The sequence below is a fragment of the Chelonoidis abingdonii genome, chromosome 10 (genome assembly GCF_003597395.2).
Source record: "Chelonoidis abingdonii isolate Lonesome George chromosome 10, CheloAbing_2.0, whole genome shotgun sequence".
Lineage (NCBI taxonomy): Eukaryota > Metazoa > Chordata > Testudines > Testudinidae > Chelonoidis > Chelonoidis abingdonii.
In genome coordinates, this window is record NC_133778.1 from 13310036 (window position 1) to 13324037 (window position 14002).

A 14002-nucleotide genomic window follows, 5' to 3' on the forward strand; every position below is an offset into this window, starting at 1 on the left:
TAAACCAGAACTCCTTTGTTGTTATAAATAGGACCTGCATTTTCAGTCACTGCGGGGATCATTTTTTACATTGCTAGTTATATCTTCCAGTAAAAAAAAAAAATAAAAAATCATATCAGATTCCTCTACTTCATCTAGGAGTTCAAGTCCCAGCAAAGGGAGGGTGGAGGCACTCTGAAGTCTTGCATCCTTAGATCTTCCCATGAAGAACTTCTTAGGATGGTTCTCATTAGGGGATTTGTCATTATTGAGAAGACGGTTCACTCCTGGAGGAGCTTCTTATCATTTAGTATTGTACCCTGCAGTGCCTCATTGCATGGGCAGGGAGGAGAGATGCCTTGAGAACTTCGTTGCTGAGAATGTCGGTGAAAAGGTGTAACACTGGGGATTTCCTTTTATGGGATTTATTTTCTTTGCCGAGAGCAACATTTGTTTTTGAACTCCAGCTCCCTTCTGGAGCACTACTTAAAAACTGACTTGTATTGATTTGAAAAATTACCTTAAAATTATAAACCATACAGGCTGGTAATGGATATAAGGAATACACTTACCGCTCATTTGCCTGTGCTCCCCAGGTATGTGTATATATAATACATATATTTAGTGGCATGTAATCTATGAAGGACCCTTTAGAGAATCTCTTCTTGGGGAGAAAAAGAGGTAATGAAGAGGCTGGAAGGGTATCTGGGGAACTTTCCATCCTAAAATATTTTAAAACTCTTACACCTTCACTTTTTTCTCTCTAAATCACTATCTAATCTAGTTCTCCTAGGTGCTCATGCAGCTTCCATTACCATAATATCTGAGCAGCTCACAATTTTTAATGCATTCATCCTTAAAACCCACATTTTATAGATGGGATCTGAAGCACTGAGGAGCTAAGAGACTTGCTCAACCTCATACAGAAAGTCTTTGTCCGATCAGTGAATTAACCCTTTGTTTCCTGAGTCTCATGCTAGCACGTGAGCCACTGGAACATCCTTCCTCTCAGCTCCATTACTGCTCCAGTATGTATTCCAGTTTCACTTTTTGAGTTAATTTGGCCTATAGACCCCTGTCAAATCATGTACTTCGATGCGGTGGATTGTAGTCTTCTCAATATGGTTCTGAGGCAATTTATACCCTCCGAGTTATATACCTTATTTCCTGTGTGTATCTGATTATGCATTTGGGCTTTCTACTCTGTTGTTTCACTGTATAGAGCTATAGCAGCTGAGCTGTGCCATATAATGCAAGGGAAGATTAAAGTTAGTCAGTGACCTTCTCCTGTTTCCTGAATTTGGGGGTATTGGGCAGAGCACGCTGTTGGGTACATATGATCCGTCACCTGTTGGACAAGTACTCCATTGCGAGGAGATGTCCATATATAAGCTAATGCACAGGAGCAATTTCATATAATAAAAGGATTGTAGGTAATGTTTCTCTAGATTGTAAATGAAAGGATTGAAATACTTTTGTTATAAGATTGCTTTAAAGGGGCAAATAATTTTTTTTATATTTGATTTTATGGTTCATTTGACTAGAAGAATTAATTCTGTTTGCTAGCTTCTGTCAACAACCAGAAATTATTAATGCAGTAGGTTATCTGTCCAAAAGTATCTTCAATGTAATAAAGCTTCTGGCCCTGATTTTAGTGTCACTGGGACTGCTCAGATTCTTAAACTTAATTACGCACTTTCATGCTTTGCAGGATCGGCACCTGATTATAGGATCAAACCCATATATACTGCATAACTAGTGGGTCAGATCTGCAACTGGTATGAACTGGAAGAGCACTGTTGACTTGAAATCAGTGGAGCTATGCCACTTTACACCAGCTCATAACTTGGCCCAGTGTTTGCATTTATTTAGATTCTAGAAGAGCTTTGTTGGAAAAAACAAAACTTTCGCCTGAAAAAAAATTACAAGAAAAATTCACTTCAGAATTTTTTTGACCACAGAGTGTTGGGGTTCTCATGGGAATTTTCTAAACAGTATTTCAAAACACAAATGTTTTAATTTTGACTTAAAATTTCAAATTGGGTTCAGCAAACAAACAAACAAATGGTAAACTGAAAAAAGAAAAAAATGCTGGAAGATTGGGTCTGGGGGGATAATAACGAGTCCATTTCAAATCCTTTCAAGAGGAAATGACTTTAAAATAAAAAAAAAAAGAGATATTTTTAAAATTAGCCAGCTTTATTAATAATCCATTTAGTAACTTCAGAATACACAGAGGAGCAACATTAAGGAAGTATTTAATGTATTCTTAGCTTCTAATATAATTTAACAGCTGAAAACAAGGGGAGCCAACACTACACGAGAAGACAGTTCCATGTGGAGCACCAGTGTACGGGCACCAGACCATAGCTGGGAATTATTGTTCAGGTGTCTGCTACCAATTGGCCTTTATAAGCCAGAAGGAGTTTTCTAGAGGGAAAGCTGGTACCAAATCTTTGGCTGTCTGCTTTAACCCATCACTTGCTGAACCATTCTGACACAACAGTAGATATCTCCACAGCCAATAGAGACTTCCAGTGGAGATCAGAAAGGATAATTTTTCCTGTTTTCATATAAATATAAAATACCTTTGGTATAAATGACAGAATATGACAAGTGTGCATTTATAATACTCATAAAAGCCTTGTTACTTCTTCGAATCATAGAATATCAGGGTTGGAAGGGACCTCAGGAGGTCATCTAGTCCAGCCACCTGCTCAAAGCAGGACCAGTCCTCAGACAGATTTTTGCCCCAAATCGCCCCCTCAAGGATTGAACTCTCAACCCTGGGTTTAGCAGACCAGTGCTCAAACCACTGAACTATCCCTCCCCTTCTGATGTTTAAAAATACCAAAACATTTGAAAAGTGTGTATTTCAGCCAATTTTATTGATTTTTCCTCTAATCCAGGGGTTTTCAATCTTTTTTTCATTTGTAGACTACAGAAATTTTGAATAGAGGTGCAGAGTCCTTTGGAAATTTTAGACATAGTCAGCAGATCCTCAGGAGTCCACGGACCATAGTTTGAAAATCATTGTTCTATGATAACAACAACCTTTTGCCAACTCCTTAGACATAGTGTGCAGACCCCCAGGGGTCTGCGGACCACTGATTGAAAACCACTGCTCTAGTCGTACAGAGATTTATTTGTATTGATTTACTCTAAAGCTAGGAATGGCTCCCAAAAAGCTATTTTGGTCTGGCAGGTATTTTATTTAATATGCCTCATGTTTCAAAACCTTGGCTAAATTTGCTTATGTGCAAGAATGGCCCACAAGGAGATGGTTGACAGGAAAGAAGAAATGCATAAGGAAAGAAATTAAATATAATTTCACCCCCAAATGTAAGTAACATTCAAGTTATGACAGACTGAGAGACCCAAAACAAAAGTGCTTTTAGAAAATATTTTCTAATTTGATTTTGTAGCCACTTGAAGTGTGGGTTTTTTAATTTAGCTCACTGGGAACTCTGCTTTCAGTGGCTGTAAGTTGGTCTTTGAATGTAGAACAGAATGCCAGCCTGAATGTTAAAGGATGGTTATACAGTCTCTGAAAACTCACTGTGTAAAAATGGCATGTTTGAATTTATGAGATATGTTCCCCGTATGTATTCAGAGTCACAATCTGCCAACATTTTGGACTAGAATAAGTTTGGGCGGGGAGACGGTTTTTGTTTGTTTGTTTTTTCACTTCTGTTTAGCTGTGCAACGCCAACACTATTAAGAGAGGGTGAGCTGGATTCGAGTCTGGCTCTGGCATCATAAACAGAATTGTTAAAGGGACACAGTCACCCGGGAAACCACATCTCTGTGTAGCATGTTGTACTTGCTATCGTTACAAGAAACACCTGTGATTACTGCAATTGAAAGATGAAAGAAAAAAATATTTTTCTTCTTTTCAGTTTGGTCACTGTGTTCATTTGACATCCACTTTTGCTATGTCTGCACAGCAAAAGCTTGAATGTAGCCAGCATGGGTAAGAGCTGCAATGAAGACAGTGTGCTGTAGCCTTCAGAGTAGGCTAGCGAGCCCAGTATGTACCCAGGGTCTGTGCTGGGCTTATATCACCCACAATGAAGCCCAGGCTGTGCAGTCTTCACTGCCGTTGTCACCCACACTAGCTGGATTCAAGCTCGCTCAGCTAAGTGAGCCCATGCACAGTGTTTGCTGTGTAGACAAGGCCAACGTGTATAATCAATGTCACCATTTAGTGGATAGTAGAACTTCCTGTCACACAAACTGGAAAGATGACAGTGCTTTGGGAGTGCATGTGTGACCGGAATCCCACGGGAGCCAGTTGAGGTCACTCAGTTAGGGTGAACTGCCAAGAGTGGGGCAGGCAATCCCCAAAGCTGATGGATATTCCAATACTTATATTTACCAAGCTGGCACAAAATAGCTTTTATTATACCTCACTGGTTACACACTAGTCAACAACACAGTTCCCTTAATGTAACTCAGCCTCAGGCCTCCACCTCGATACTCAAGTCAAATGTGATGAGGATTAATGAAAATCTTATTCATCATATGAAAAAGATTCTACCAATCCCAAAGAATCAGACACATTACTTCCCAGGTCAATGAATATTCCAGATCTTACCCAAATACACACTTACAGACAATTCTTATTAACTAAATTAAAATGTATTTAAAAAGAAAAGGGTGAGAGAATTGGTTAAAAGTTCAGCATACATACAGATATGAGTAAATCTTGAGATTCGGATTCAGAGCAGAGATAGAGAGCTTTGTAGATGCAAAGAGTTCTTTCAGAAATAGCTCACAGGTTATAGTCCAATGTTTATATTCAGGGTGGACCGGTCAGAACTAGGATCTGTGTCCTTATGGTGTAGGCTTCCCCAGCATGAAATCTCAAACAGACCTGAGATAAAAAGGATTGGGACCCAAAGATCTTTTATACAATTCCAGGCCTTCTTTGACAGTTAGGAGTCCTTAATCGAACAATAAAGGCACTTATGGGGGCTTTGAAGTGGACCCATTTCCTAAGCATCACCGGTAATTATCCACACATATTAACACAAGGCAGTTGCCTGTTTTTCCACCATTTGCAGGTGATTTGCTATACACTTCAAAGAGAGATGAATGCAGCAATATCTGATGTTTACAGTTCCTTTAAATTTTAAGATGTTCTTTTGGTCTCTGAATTAACAGAATACAGCATAGACAGGGACTGATTGATTACATTGTTGATTTGTACCAATATATATGTAATACACACAGGAGCGCTGCCAGCTTTTTTGGCACCCTAGGCGGCAGAAGGTTCTGCCCCCGAAATACTGCCCCTGACAGAGGCAGAGGAAGGTCCCACCCCCGAAATACCGCTGACAGCCGGGGCGGCTGAAAATCCAGCTACTGCGGTCGCCACTCCCCAAATGTTAGAGTCCTAGGCGACCGCCTAGGTTGCCTAATGGGTTGCGCCAGCCCTGAATACACAAAAACACAAATGTGATCTCCCCATATGTTTTTAAGGGTTGAATTTGAGTAATTTATCCTGCAGAATTCTTAACTCTCTTGGTCATGCATCAAAGTGTGCTTCCCCCATGGCCCAGAAAGAGGATATTCACTGGTAGCAGCAGGAAAATGGAAGCAGAAGAGGCAGCAGTCAGGCCTATGTAAAGAAACGGGAGAGGAAGGGGAGAAAAGGTGGGCTTGAGCACATTTAGTGTTGCTCCTGCTTTGCCCAAATGACCTTTCTAAACATTAGCAGATAAACTGGAAAATTCCTTACCTGCTTTAAAAAAAATCTTTAAAAGATGATATATTATTTAAAGCGTGCTTCACCTGAAACATAAAGGAAATCCATCTCAAAGAAAATGAATCTCGCCATGGTCCTTTAACCATGTTTTCAGTGTGCAATCTTCATTGTTAAGGAAGGTAGCATCTGGAAAGAAACCAGATTGACTTTCAGAATCTGTCTGAGTTTAAATTAGGTGGGGGGGGAAAAAACATCTTTTTACTTGTAAATGAACAGATTTTGTTTGGAACCACTGAAAGAAGCACACATGAGCTGTCCTATTTGATGCCATTTCTACAGTGAATTTTCAGAATAGAACTACACTTCAAAAAAATGTTTTTGGAGTCTTTCCAGTTTGCCTGATTCTTAACATATGTGTATATATTTCATTATAATCATCATAGAGAAGAGAAAAGGGAAATTTCTTTGTTTATTCCTTCTGTACTTTCTACAAAAACTTTATAGACTGGAATATCTTTCTGGAAGGCTTCCTACAGTCTAGCACAAGTTATTGGAGTAACTGGATGAAATTCTCTGGCTTGTGTTAGAGAGGAAGCCAGAATAGATGATACTTTGGTCTCTTCTGGTCATAAAATCATTAAAACTATGAATAGCCCTTCTAGATTTAGAGACATATTATGATCAATGGCAAATCTCCTGTGGGGTTCACTGAAACTAGGATTTTGCCCTTACTTCTTTCTTATGCATTGCTTTGAAATATTTCTTACATTTCTGCTTTTGAAAGCCTTTTGCTCGTTCTCTGGTTAATACCACAACATTGTCTCCTTTGGTCACGCATATTATACTGCTGAGATTACTATGGAGAATATTTGTAGCTACCTGTCACTGCTGTTGCTATTAAGGCAACTTGCAACATTTTCCTTTAAGACATAACACAGAGATTAAAACAGGACTTTTACTGCAGTTAGGTGTATCTTTGTCTACAACTTTTATTCCCCACTTTGCTTCTGTGTCTCTGATCATTATATATAATATACATTTTTTCTTTTTTTGCAGTGTGCGCTGGTACTGAGAACAAGCTGAGTTCTCTATCTGATCTTGAGCAGCAGTATCGTGCGTTGCGCAAATACTATGAGAACTGTGAGGTAGTCATGGGCAACCTGGAAATCACCAACATTGAACACAACCGTGATCTTTCCTTCCTCCGGGTAAGCAACCTCTTTTCCCACCTTACCCATTATGTGAGCAGATATTGGTGTTCGACTGCACAATAACAGAGTGTCTTGTTCATACATGACGTTTCTATTCTGCTGATTGTCTTAGACGTTAATAGAAGCAGACCATAAAAAGATAGAGCAAAGTCACAGAGGTGCAAAGTATTAGAACAACAGTACACCAACTGAGTGTATAGTTGCCAGAGTTTCTGATAGAAGGTACTGGCAGTGCACATTTAATGTGTCTGTGCTTCTCTGTGTTGCAATCTGGTGTGAAGGTGTGTTAAGAAGGGACCTGGAAAGGTCAGAGGATATTGCAGAAAAACACTGCTGGTTTTAACAGGCTAATCCTATTAAAACGCCAGGCAGAAACAGCTGACACAGTAAACAATAGCTAACTCCGTGTGCAATACTTGTGTAACATTTATCCCTTACTAACATGTTCAGTAACACCCCGTCCATTTACAGCAGTGGCTAGGATGACCAGATGTCCCAGTTTTATAGGAACAGTCCTGGTATTCGAGGCTTTGTCTTAAATAGGTGCCTATTCCCCCACACCCCCGTCCCGGTTTTTCACAATTGCCATCTGATCCCCCTCGCTGTGGCATTACAACGTGTGGAGTCTGCAGGTGCTAGAGGATGTCAATGGTGGATCAAGTGGTGCATATGAGCTAGTGCAGTGCTGTCATTCTGAGACTGCAGACAGCCTGAGAGTAGGAATCAAGAGAAATGCGGAGGATGAAAGCCAAATTAAAAGTCGCTAAATGTCACTGTAGTTTGTTCTTTGACAGTTGACTGTTTTAGAAGAAACGTCAAGCTAATGGGATCATCCAGTGTATTCTGCTTGTTTGAGAGTGTGTTCCACCAGATTAAGGCTGCAATGTGGCGAGAAGAGAGATGCAGGAGTAAGAATGACTGTCAAGGGAAGGGAGAAGAAATGTTAGTATGATTGTAGCCCAAATGGGCCATAACATGGTATAGCTGGTCAATATAGATGAGGTCAAACCATGATACAAGTAAAGTACCACCTTATATGGCTTGTTTTGATTATGTACAACTGTCATAAAACTCCTTTCTGTGTTTCTAAATATGTGTGTCTGTGTGTAGACACTTGTAGGAGATACGGAGACCAAGGGAATAGGACAGTCAAAACCTCAGTCTAGGGCAAGGAATGGGATGGTAGATGCCCACCCTAAATGCTTTTCTTTACATCTTTGGCCTGGGAAAGATAAGGGATAGGCAAAATGTTTGCTTTAGAGAGGTCTCATTTTGTTTTGCAGGGTCTTATGTGAACCTTTTGTTAATATTAGTTCACAAAGATTTAACTTTCTACCGTTGGTTCTAACAAAGCTGAATCACAAACCAAACATTAACCCAATTGGCACGTTTCACTTCTTTTCAGGTTAAAATCACTGTTGTTTCACGTGAGTTCCACTGCAAACCACAACTTGAGCTCATGGTTGCTCAAAACTTAGAGCAGGCTTGCTAAATGGTTTGTAAGCTTGACTCAAACTAAAAGGTGCATTGAGGGTAGTTTTAATTCAATTTAATTGATGACCAGTTAGCTAAACAATTGCAAATGCTAGTCTAGACATTCTGCAAACATAGAGGGTGAGTCTTAGGGTATATCACCAACTTTAGAACGAGTGTCTATGGACTGTCTAGGCTAATATTCACAGCCATGTTAGTTAATTGCCAATCAATTAACTCACCTCAAAACAGGACCACAGACTCTGCTCTAGACAAATCTTCACTGAACATGACCCAAGTTTCCGATGTGCAATGCAACTGCAAACAAGGTCAGTTTTGCTTGGCTCCAAGTTTTGTTATGAAAGCTTGTAACAGCTCTAAATTCCTCCCTCTTTCACTGAACTGGCTGGCCATTTGGAGAGGAAGGTCAGAATACGCTGTGAATTGCTGAATCAGAGGATGGCTTCAGTGAGGTTTGCTTGTGTTTAAAGCTGGCGCTACCTAACTAAAAGAACAGTTATGGCCTATTCATTAAGAAAACTAGAAATGAAAATGAAGTTCTCTCCTATTTTGTTTTCCCTGTGACTCTAAATATTCTCCGTTTTTGTACAGACTCCTCTTCTGTTCTTTTTTTCGGCAAGACTTAAACAGAAAAATAGAGGAAAAATAGCAATAAACTAAGCAAATGAGAAGAAACGAGGGCCATCAGTGGTAAATCAAGGCAATTTACTGGCTTTGGCTTTGTGGAGATCGTTACAAAGGCTTTTATTTATTTATTTTACCTGGTACCACCCTCTCACAGATGTCTCGGGAGCGGGAAACCCAGAAAAACACAAATATGAAAACAAACCAGCAGCTCTAGTTTAATATGATAAATTATCATCATTAAACAGAGGAAAACATGTTCTTGGTGAAATAAATAAATAAAAAAGATGGCGTATTTATGCTAATAATTCAACATTCATTAGTTAGACATTATTACGTATTTTAAAAACAATTTTAATGACCTAACAAAGATGGCAGATGGGATCTAACCAAAAGCCAGGCTATGAGTCACTTTTAGCCTTTTAAATGGTGAAATCTGTAATGTAAGTGACATGCAGCCTGCCCTGCTCCCCTCCCACCCCCAGTCTTACTTTTCTTCTACCCCAAAATGGGCTTCAAGTAGCCAATAGCCAGACTGCTGGTTTATTTATGTTTCTAGCTGATGAGCATCTATGTAAGCCTTCCTTCTTCCTCATTAGTGCTGACCCTGACTCAGAAACCTTTCACACCAGCGAACAGGCAAGACCTGTTGAACTAGACAAGGCAGGCTTTACTTTTTATTCTGCAATAGCAGATGAATACCAACATGAAGGGGAGGGTGAAGGGGTGATTTTATTTGCACTGTGGAAGAAGATTAAGAAATAGCCCAGCTTTCATATTTATTCAGACCCTTAACACCTACATGGATTGCTTTTATGTTCTGGTGTTAATTCTGTGGTTGTCTAATGATTAAAGATGAATGGATCCACTGCCTTCTACTTTGTTCAGTCAGTTAGGCCTTGTTTTGGGAAGGTCCTTAAGCAGGTAAGAGGCTGTGCTTAGTCCAATTGACTTCAAAGAGAGTGACTCATGCTTAAATTTACACACCTGCTTAAGTACCTTTCTGAATGAGGGACTGATTCCTGTGTAACATGCTGTCATTCTGTCTTACACACCTTGTATCACTTACCTGCAGATGGATGAAACTGGTTGCCAATTCAAGGACCAGGTCATCACATAGGACAGTTACTGACCTTAGGATCTGTCAGGGTATACCCCGCCAAAATGTGAACTCTGGGGTACAGATGTGGGGACCTGCATGAAAGACCCCCTATCATCTTAGGTGAAAACTCTTCCAAGGCACAGTCTTCTGCCTTGGACAGATATTGGTGCCACCACCAAATGATTTTCACAAATATTCAGAGAAGGGTCACTTGGAATCCTTATCCCCCCAAAATATGTCCCCAAGCTTCTTCACCCCCTTTCCTGGGGAGGCTTGAGAATAAAATATCAACTAGTTGCCTTAACAGTGTGAGCACAGACCATCCCCCTTGTCTAAGGACTTTGGAATCAAAATATATTTTTTAAAACGTAAATTTTATTAAAAAAAGAAAGAAAGAGACATCTGAAAACTCAGGATCTTTAGGGACTTTCTTGAGGTTCAGCTTAAAGGTTACAAGAAAACCAAAAGCACCTGGGGTTAGCATGGAGGAATCCACAAACCAAAACAACCAAAAAGGTTCCTAATCATATCTGTCTTAACTTTTCCAGTGCTACTTACATATCTGGGTTTCCAAATGAGGAATTTCTAGGTATGGTGCTGATGATTTCCCATACCTGGCTTAAAGCTTACAGCTTGTTGCTGCCTTCCCCTCTCTCCAGCCAGAGACAAAGACAACCTCCGCACCCCCAATAGTTTTTCCAATTTGAAAGGGTACAGCCTCTCTATTGGTTCCCCTGGTCAGGTGCCAACTCATGTTGAGCTTCTCTTAACCCTTTACAGGTAAGCTAATTAGGGTACAGCTGCTAAGGAGGATTCTATAGCTTTTGCCATCTTTTAATTTCATTAATTAACATTAGTAGGACTGTTGTAAGCAAGACACAAGAAGTAATTCTTCCACTCTACTCAGCACTATCAGGCCTCAGCTAGAATACTGTGTCCAGCTCTGGGCACCATACTTGGGGGAAAATGTGGACAAATTGGAAGAAGTCCAAAGGAAAGCAACAAAATTGATTAAAGGTCTAAAAAACATGACCTGTGAGGAAATATTGAAAAAACTGGATTTGTTTAGTCTGGAGAAGAGATGACTGAGGGGGAACATAAGTCTCCAAATACCTAAAACATTATTATAAAGAGGAAGGTGATAAATTGTTCTCAACCACTGAGGACAAGACAAGAAGTTCTGGGGTTAAATTGCAGCAATTGAGATTTAGGTTAGACATTAGGAAAAACTTCCTAACTGTAAGGGTAGTGAAGCACTGTAACAAGTTACCTAGGGAGCTTGTGGAATCTCTCATTGGAGGTTGTTAAGAACCGGTTAGGCAAACACCTGTTACAGATGATCTAGATAATACTTAGTTCCACCTTAGTGGAGGGGACTGAACTAGATGACCTATCAAGGTGCCTTCCACTCCTACATTTCTGAGATTCTATGATTAAGTAGTACCTTACTTCATCAGTAGACCTGACCTTAATGAGACCAAGAAAGGTTAATACTCTGCATGAATAAAGGATGACAGCATCTGATCTTAACAAAATTGACACAGGTTAGTTACTAGGAAGTTCATGAATTTCAGGCTGTGCATCAGATCAGAACAGTTATCCCTTACCCATACTCTTCTTTCCCCGGAAGCCTAATCTATATACAAAAAATGTTCATTGATACGGCTAAATTGATTTAGAGAGACGAGATCAGTGAGGTAATACTTTTTATTGGACCAATATCTGGTGGTGAGAGAGACAAGCTTCTGAGCTACCCAGAGCTCTTCTTCAGGTCTGGGAAAGGTACTCCAGGTGTCACAGCTAAGTACAAGATTAAACAGATTTTTTAGAATAAGTAGTTAGTATGTTTTCTAAGGGACCATTCAAGGTGAAGTGACCCATTAACATCCCTGTAGGGCAAAATGGGGAGGTTAGTGGTTACAGGTTGTTGTAATAAACCATAAATCCAGTGTCTCTATTAAGACCATGATTTTTAGTGTCAAGCAAAGTTATGAATTTAAGCTCCCAGACTTGTCTTTTGAAAGTGTTGTGTAGGTTTCCTTTGAGGATGGGGACTGAGAAGTCAGCTATTGAGTGATCACTTTGTACTGAGGTAGCTTGATTATGTAATCATAGTTATGATTAGTATTATGCTTGCACCAATATAACTAAATTGATTGTTATACCAGTGCAAGCTCTTAATGTAAACAAGCTACACTAGCATGATGTGAGGCTTATGTTGATTTAACATTATTATTTATCATTTGTACCTAGATGCTACAACCAAGATTGGGCCCCCTTTGCGCTAGACATAGTGAAAATCAGTCGCTGTCACAAAGACCTTACAACTGGACAGGCAAGACAAAGGGTGGGGCAGGAAACAGAGAGATCATGGGTTGTCCCAGGTCATTCAGCAGATCGGTGGCAGAGCCAGGGATTAGAACCAAGTCTTCTGACCCCCAGTCAGAGCCCTTAGCCAATAATTATATTTGTTAAATTGAAATAAGTCTCACCTTGCACTGCTGCAGCACAGCTGTGCTAGGGGTTGCCCCAGTGAAACTTAATCAATCTCGTTATGCTGGTGCACATTTCTTGTAGATAGTCAAGGCCAGAGTTGTGGATTAGCCCTTCCTTATGTTTGATAAATAACTGTTCAGAAAGGATCAAATCCCACACAGTTTTATATTGTGGATGACTATTTGCTTGAGAAAATGGGAACCTGTTCTAGTTTCATTTAGTAAAAACTGACAGTTTATACTATGGACAGTTTGTACCTCTTAAAAGCAGCTTGATAGTCAATTTTCTAAATAAAGCATGCATTTATTATAGCACAAAACAATCATTGCAAGTGTACTTGCTCGATTAAACAAATCTGGTACACAAGAGTTATGTTAGATTAGTAAAGTGTTTCATTTTACAGTCATCAAAAATGTCTTCTTGTCACTGAATTTTATTTAACCAATTCAGATTATTTTATTTTAAAAGGCATGACTGAAATGCTAAACGACTAACAATACCTCTTCCAAATTATTATGAAAACTTATTTCCAAATAATCAAATCTACAGTGTCCTTAATAAATAATGTACAGTGACTTTATCAATGCTTTTTATAATGCCCTGTCACACTATACCTTTTAACTGTGATTGTGTCACCTGTTCTATCCATGCTCACATTGAAATGAGAGGCAAAAGGCATGCTTGGAAAACTGGAAGTCAAATCCTGTTGAGAAAAATCTAAAGGAGCATAAATTCTGGCAAATCAAGTGTTAAAGTATAATAATGCAGTCCAAAAATGAGTTTGCAGAGCACCTAAGGAAAGATTGAATATCTAACAGCAAATTTTTTTTTAAGTACATCAGAAATAGAAAGCTTGGCAAACAATCAGTGAGGTCACTGGATGATCGAGGTGCTGAAGAAGCACTCAAGGAAGACAAGGCTGTTGCAGAGAAGCTGAAAGAGTTCTTTGCATTGGTCTTCACTACAGAGAGTGTGAGGGAGATTCCCACACTTTAGCCATTCTTTTTAAGTGGCAAATCTGAGGAACTGTCCCAGAGTGAGGTGTCAGTAGATTCGGTTTTGGAACAAATTGATAAATTAGACAGTAATAAGTCACTAGGACTAGATAGTATTCACCCAAGAGTTCTGAAGAAATTCAGATATGAAATTGCAGAACTACTAATGGTAGTATGTAACCTGTTGATTAAAATAGCTTCTGTACCAGATGACTGAAGGATAGCTAATATGAATCCTGCTTTTTTTTTTAAAAAAAAAGGCTCCAGAAGCAATCCTGGCAATTACAGGATGCTAAGCCTAACTTCATTATCAGGCAAATTGGTTGAAACCATAGTAAAAAATAAAATTATCAGACACATAGATTAACATGATTTATGGGGGAAGAGTCAG

The 14002-nt window shown here is 39.4% G+C and overlaps 1 protein-coding gene across 1 annotated transcript in view; it reads left to right on the forward strand.

Moving 5' to 3' along the window:
* Window positions 1–14002, forward strand: part of ERBB4 (erb-b2 receptor tyrosine kinase 4) — a 1039775-nt gene that overhangs the window by 403253 nt on the left and 622520 nt on the right. The window contains exon 2 of the mRNA XM_075069950.1: window positions 6746–6897. Coding sequence (XP_074926051.1) covers window positions 6746–6897 — 152 coding nt within the window. The remainder of the gene's footprint in view (window positions 1–6745; window positions 6898–14002) is intronic.